At 29.5% G+C, this 7,131-nt stretch overlaps 2 protein-coding genes, 1 long non-coding RNA gene and 1 pseudogene across 3 annotated transcripts in view; 2 read left to right on the forward strand and 2 right to left on the reverse strand.

Annotated features, from left to right (window-relative positions):
* Nucleotides 1-6,839, reverse strand: part of LOC141524467 (uncharacterized) — a 57,716-nt gene extending 50,877 nt beyond the window's left edge. Inside the window, exon 1 of the long non-coding RNA XR_012478710.1 lies at nucleotides 6,733-6,839. This is a non-coding gene — a long non-coding RNA (uncharacterized LOC141524467). The remainder of the gene's footprint in view (nucleotides 1-6,732) is intronic.
* LOC141524040 (uncharacterized) lies at nucleotides 44-2,519 on the forward strand (annotated as a pseudogene).
* LOC141524464 (uncharacterized) lies at nucleotides 2,634-4,710 on the forward strand. The gene is made up of 3 exons (XM_074238367.1): nucleotides 2,634-3,264; nucleotides 3,589-3,912; nucleotides 3,979-4,710. Exons 1-3 carry the CDS (start codon nucleotides 2,959-2,961, stop codon nucleotides 4,609-4,611), a joined length of 1,263 nt encoding a protein of 420 aa, XP_074094468.1. The 5' UTR covers nucleotides 2,634-2,958; the 3' UTR covers nucleotides 4,612-4,710.
* LOC141524465 (uncharacterized) lies at nucleotides 4,647-6,613 on the reverse strand. The gene is made up of 3 exons (XM_074238368.1): nucleotides 6,037-6,613; nucleotides 5,814-5,926; nucleotides 4,647-5,056 (listed from the first exon to the last, which is right to left on the reverse strand). Exons 1-3 carry the CDS (start codon nucleotides 6,394-6,396, stop codon nucleotides 4,897-4,899), a joined length of 633 nt encoding a protein of 210 aa, XP_074094469.1. The 5' UTR covers nucleotides 6,397-6,613; the 3' UTR covers nucleotides 4,647-4,896.
* Nucleotides 6,840-7,131: the final 292 nt, after the last annotated feature.

Raw genomic sequence — 7,131 nt, forward strand, 5'->3', positions numbered from 1 at the left:
TACAGTATGTTAGTAGAGACTTGTCACAAGTAAAGTGAAGTCATAAAACTTTAAGCCGTTTGATCCCACTTAACTTGTGATTTATTGGACACATCCGAGATCTAAATTAACAAATAAAGTTTTTGTCTGACAGTTTATTAGAAAACAATTCATTTTAGTTGTCAGATCTCGAGTCCGTCAACATTTTTCGCTAAAACATGGATTTGTCTAAAATTATCAGCAGTAAATTTGGTGAAGAAAATTTAAAAAATATCCTGAGCAAAGCGACTGGTCATGAAACTTTAAAAATTTCTGATACCGGGTGCGAATTTGAAGCTAATTCTACAAAAGGTGACAATTATCTCTCAGTAGTGCATCGTGTACGGATCCACGGTCTCGTTGATTGTAAACCAATAGAGACTAGAGTAATTATTAAAACATTTCCACAAAATATCGCGACTCGAAAGACTTTTCGGGGTGCAGAATTTTTTGAAAATGAATTAAACTTTTACAACAAGGTAATTTATTATTTGTATTCTTACTATTTATATTTTTGTTTTTTAATCTATTTCATATATTTCCTGCTGGATTTTTTTAGGTTATTCCTTTGATGGAGAAATTCCTGGAGGCTAAAAGCAAAAAAAATGTTCTACCAACTCCAAAGTGCTGAGACTCTTACTCTGATGGAGAGAATGATTTTATTGTTCTGGAAGATATCAGAACTCGTGGGTATGGACATATTGCAAGACAAGATCCTTGGAAACTTGAAAATATCAAAGTTATACTGAAAACTTTAGCGCAATTCCACGCTATATCATTCGCGTTTAAGGATCAGTGTCCTGAGGTGTTTTCTCAGATACCAAAAATTCTTAAAGAAAGTTATTACGGTTCTGAACACTGGGTGTGGTATGGAGAGTATTATGTATGATTATTTATTTTTTTTATACTTTAATAACAAATATTAAGATAGTAAATTATTGCAAATTTTTCGAAAAAATAATCAAAGCTTAGTATTGATGAAAAAAAAATTTTCAATGCATCTTATTGTAAATAATTATCTATCATCTCACGTGTATAAAGTATAACTGAATTAATTCATATTCAAATGAATCAGATGATTTGGAGAGTATCAAATTTTTTCTAATAAATTTTAGTAAATAATATTTTTTACAATTATATAATTCCTCTAAATTTTTAGGATTAAAATTTGAAATCATTTTTGAATTATGGCTCATATGAAATTTTTTTTATCATTAATTTTTGAATTCACATTGTCATACGACAAAATTTTTATTGCACGGCCGGATTTCAAGTTATTAATACATTAGTTAATTTTATAAAAAAAAAAAAATGATAAATAAGTTTGACTACCAAATTTTCAATTATACCACAAAAAGTCAAAATTTCAGAATTTTTCTAAACTACCAACTAATCCAATCTGATGCTACCTTGATCATGATCATTAAATTCAAATAATTCAAATTAAACCGAGACATTAAACGTCGCCAAAGACGCAGTTTCAAAGGAATACCCAGGATCACCAGAAGAGAAAAAGTTTCTATCCATTCCCGCCCGTTTCTTTTTCGAAAAATCAATGGAGATTTGTAGACATCCCGAAGCTCCAACGTCTGTGGTAACTCAGGGTGACTCTTGGGCAGCCAATTTTATGCTTCATCTATCAGAAAAAAGTTCATCTAGCGATCAAAAACCAGCGGCTATTTTATTGGACTTCCAATTAGCCAGATGCTCCAGCCCAGTCACTGACATCGCCTTATTTTTGTACACAAGTACCGATACAGAAACTCGTGATAATCACTTTCAAGATCTTCTCAACTACTATCACCGCAATCTTACCGAAACTGTTGTTTCTCTTGGCTCTAAACCAGACTTGTATCCACTGGATACATTTTTACAAGAGGTATTTCTGACTACATTACTATCAATTATTACCAGGTTCCGATAATTGATTAATTAATGATACTGAATTCTACAGACATCGGAAAATTTTTTACATTTTGCATATTAATTCAATTATGATAAAAAAAATATTTTCAAAAATTCGCCCTTACAATTTTTTTTTTATTCCTACAAGTAAAATTTCTTTATTAAATTTTTTTCATGATATTTTAATTGTTATAAAAATTCTCAAATGTCTACTAATCTTCATAATTAATTATCATGAAAATTAAAGTAGCAGGTATTTAATAGTTTTTAGAATTTTTTTAAGAAATAAATTACTGCAAAAAAAATTGACATGTAGAAATTAAAAAAAAGAAAAATTCAATTTTTTTTTTTTAATAATTTTTTAGAACAAAATTGTTTGTTAAATAAAATTAAGAAATTGTCAAGTGACTGCTAACTTTAATGTCATTCAATTATTTTCTAGGTGAAGGAAAAATTCGTTTGATATTGAAGATATTCAGGGAACTGAAGCCGTTAATATTGCTAAAGTATGGAAAGTTAAACCGATAACGTGTAAGAAAAATCGCAAGCGAGTTGCTGATGCGATGGTTCACGGTATTCATCAAGGATTTATTTAGTTGGAATTAAATTGATATCTAACAAAATTATAAAATAATTTAATAATCTTTTTTTTTATCACGGTATTTAATGATAAGATTATAGTTTATGTTATGTATAAATACCAGATAATGTTTATTGTATCATCTAGTTGCTTCATTATTTATTTGTAAGAAGTTATTTCTAATCCAGTGTCCACAAAATATTAGTATAGTAAAATTTTTAAATATTCTTATTGAAATATTTGATAAATTTAGCCGATTTTCAATTTTGAATTTAGCCGCGAGTGCTGAAAGCGCTACACTAGCGTTTGGTGCATATGAATTAGTGACGTGTACCGTGCGTATAAATATTAAATTGTAAAGAGTGAATAGATAGAAACTTTGTATTAAAAGTTTGAACTGTAAAATCGTGTAAATTAAAAGATATTAATTTTTTTTTTGTGATAAATTTATCACAATGGCGAAAAATAAAGATATTTTAACTGGACTAAGTAAGTTATTGACGGAAAAAACACTGGAAAATATTGTAAAACAGGCAACTGGAGGAAAAAACATCGAAATAGTTGATTGGAAAAGTGAGGAAGCTTCTAAGAAAGGTGACAGCTACTTATCTACTGTTACGAGATTGACGATAGAAGCTATTGTTGATAACAAGAAGAATAATTTGAAAATTGTCATCAAGTCACTGCCGGATAATTTGGGCCGTAGGAAAACTTTTCGCAGCGCTGAATTTTTTCGAAATGAAATAACGTTTTATACCAAGGTTTTGAGATTTTATATTTTTTACTATGATACTGAAATTGAAATGACTATAAAGTTAATTAATTTATTTTTGGAGTAAAATCTAAAAATAGCTAATTGTCTGCTGACTTCAGTATTAATTATTAGAAAATTTTTAGTAATAAAATTTTGATGTTATGGGAAATTATCGTTCGAATTTTTGAATTGAAAGATTGAATTTCAAAAAAATATTTAGGATGTCGAAAATTTTTAAAAATTTATTTCAAGTTAATGAATAATTTTTAAATAAAAACATTTATAACAAAATAACAAGACTATAAGATTCCTAAAAATTATTTTTTTATAGGTAATGCCGTTATTTAGATCATTCCTAACATCAAAAAACCAGAATCATTTACTGCTAGTGCCAGACTGTTACGCTCATATTTTGGATGGCGAAAACGACTTCATTGTCTTTGAAGACGTGACAGTCCGAGGATTCGGTCCAGCTTCGAGGCAAAGTACTTTAAGTATCGAAGAATTCGAGCTTATCCTGAAAGCTATGGCGAGATTCCACGGAGTTTCTTTTGCTTGCAAAGCCAATGACTCTAAAAAATTTTCAGACGTCTCGAATCAGTTGATAGAAACTTATTTCAGTGATAACCATTGGGATTGGTACAAGACTTTTCACGTAAGATTTTCAATTAAATTACCAATTTAAAATGTTATCAAGATTTTCATGGGTTAAATTTTTCAGGGAGTCGCGATTAAAATTGCAAAGGACGCAATGGAAAAAGAATATCCCGAAACAGAAGAGCAGAAAAAATTTTCAAGCATCCAGGGCAATGATTTGTGGCGCAAAAGTGTCCAAGTTTGCTCTCAAACTATGACACCATCATCAGTAATAAATCAAGGAGACGCTTGGGCTCCGAATTTCCTGATGCGCAGCACTGAATCTGGAGAAAAAGAAGCTTTGCTTCTAGATTTCCAGCTAGCGAGATGCGCTAGTCCAGTTGCTGATCTTTCATTCTTCATTTATTCTTGCTCGGACGCAGGATTGCGCGAAACTCATTTCGATAAGCTGCTGGAGTTTTACTACCAGCATCTCGCGGAGACTATCAAGGTTCTCGGGGGCCATCCGGATAATATTTATAGCCGAGAAACATTTTTTGGCGAAATACAGAAAGAATTTGGGCATGGATTGAACTTTTGCTTGGAATCAGTCCCTCTGAGTATTTTAGAAAAAGATGAACTGTTTGAGTTAGACGAAATTCAAGGAAACACGGTGGATCTCGCTGATGTTTGGAAACTAAAGCCAATTGAAAATAAAGAAAAGAGAAAGCGGCTTGCTGAAATTATCATGCACGCGATACAACATGATTTTATATAAAAATAAAACGTTTGTTTTAGAGATTGAATCAAAAGTTGTATTAATTTATAATTTATGATATTTAGTTTCTGAATAAATATATAAATGATTTGTACACAAGCTTAAATGTTATATATATTTATAGTGACAACGAAGTATTTTAAAAATAGAATATGCGTGACCACAGTGTGGTATTGTAATAAGTAATAATTTATCTATAAAGATTTATCGAGTTTACTTAAGGCATTGTGGATAACAGCCACTTTGCTAATTTAATGGTTCAAGATTGAGAGTATAAGCTTTTGTTTAAGCATCTAGATGTAGCTCTTTAGCAAGTCCACTGGCATCAAATACGATATTATCGTCGTCGTCTTCTTCGTCAAGAGGCAGTGGTCGCATTTCGATGTCTTGCTTGTTTGCCAGTATTCCATATTTTCTGACCATTTGTGCTGGACCGTTGCGTAATCTATAAACAGTGTTATTGATAATTTATCTTGGATATTATCGTTAGTTTTATAATTATTCTAAATATATTTTATGAGAAACATCTTTCTTGATTATAATACTCGTTTACTACAATTACTGTGTTTTAAAATTGGGCAGACGTATTGAAAGTTTCAATTTTGAGACTTATGAAATTATACAAAGTAAATAGACAAGTGCTGATGAAATAGACTACTATTATCTAATTAAAATAGAAAAGTTTAGTGAACACTTGAGAAAATACACGTTTTTTGTTTTATAAGAAAAAAATTACAAAATATCATTTTTAAAATGAATTTAATTTTAGTACTAATTCAATTATATTAATTATTTTTTGTGAAACTTTTTAAATTAAAGAGTCAAGTAATTATTTTAGTAGCATATTATTAAAACTAATTATTAAAACTTTAGAACTAATTACTTAATATTTGCCCTGAAAAAAATAAGTTAAAACTAAATTATCTTTATCAATAACGAAATATTTTTAATTACTACCTCAGGCGATCAATCAAAATTATCAAAGAAGCAAACAATTATTTTTAAAAAATTTTTATGGCACAAAAAAAATAAATTTTTTAAAATTTGAATTAATACTTGACTCTTCAATTAAAATATTTACTAAGTTTTTTTTTTTATCTAGAAATTTATAATACTGAAAATTTCTATTTAATATTTTTTTCTATAAACATAAAAAAAAATTTCATGAATAAGTTACTTTCAGTATCATAAAAAATAATTACCTTGTAGAACGAAATATTAAATAGGCGACACCAATAACACTGAGACCAAGGAAAACATAAAAAGCTCTCATCATAGCCCCAGAATCTAGAGATGGTCCATGACCGCTAGGAAGCTGAAGTAAACAAATTATTAATAACAATAACAAAATTTAAACAATTAAAAATACATAAATCAATTAATTATCTCTGCTGACAAAAAAAAATAAATAAATAAAATACTTACCACAGTCTCAGCAGTTTGATTAGCATTCTGCACAGCAGTGCTTTTATTTTTCAAAGTGCTCGAGTTTATTAATTTATCAATATGTTTATTATCACTTACTGATGAAGATGAACTATGACTATTTAATGAATTGTTTAGATTTAAATTACTGATAATGGTAGCATTGTTATGATTATCAAGCTTCGTTTGATTGTTAGCCGGCAATTTTGTATAATTGCCGGCGCTAACACTCGGAACGTCACATCGCGACAGGTTAATCAGGATAAATCCATAAATAATGACCGCTGATGTCGACAACGATCCTGATAAAGTCCATGATAGTAACGATTTAAATTTAATAAAAGAACTAGACGACTTCATTGCCCTGGATGCTTCCCCTTCATACGTGACAGTCTTTTAATCGACAGTAAATTACACAAATAAACAGGCGACAGCTTGTACAAGTAATTGGATTTTTTAAGTAACATTACCACCTCCACGATTGTTATTTATTGACAACTCAATGTACTTAATTTTTTATTTATGTACCACCACATTACTAGTGCGTAAAATGATTTACGATTTTCCCTAACTCTGTGCTGGAGTTTATGTGTGTGTTGCTCATTTGGATTATAATTTTAGACGTGATCAGTTTTCATAGCTTGTTATTTTCATTTTTTTTAATGAGACAAATATACGTGCGCAATGAGAACATACCTTTATTTATGTATTTGTAGTGGAACTGCAAACAACAGCATCATCAATGTTGAAGAACTTCACTTTTTACTTGTCCGGCTGCTAGCAAGTGAGGTGACGCTTCTGAGCTTCTGATTTTCTGCTTCTGGAATTTTCTGCGCAACTACGCAGCTAAATTTTAAATACTCGCGCATGCGCAGTAGTCATGATATTTAAGTTAACTGTCACTTGACCATTTTTAAATTTTATTTAACAAAAAAATTTGTTTTAAAAAATTATTTTAAAAAAATTGCATTTTTAATTTATTAAAATTTCTAAATATTCATTTTTTTATGCAGCGATTTATTTATTAGAAAAATTATTAAATATCGGCTAAATTAATTTTCATGCAGTAGTCACAGTAGTCATGTCTGCGCAGAG

Source organism: Cotesia typhae, unplaced genomic scaffold (assembly GCF_013202065.1).
Source record: "Cotesia typhae breed Kobodo isofemale line unplaced genomic scaffold, CoteBio_Ctyphae contig_22, whole genome shotgun sequence".
Taxonomy (NCBI): Eukaryota; Metazoa; Arthropoda; class Insecta; order Hymenoptera; family Braconidae; genus Cotesia; species Cotesia typhae.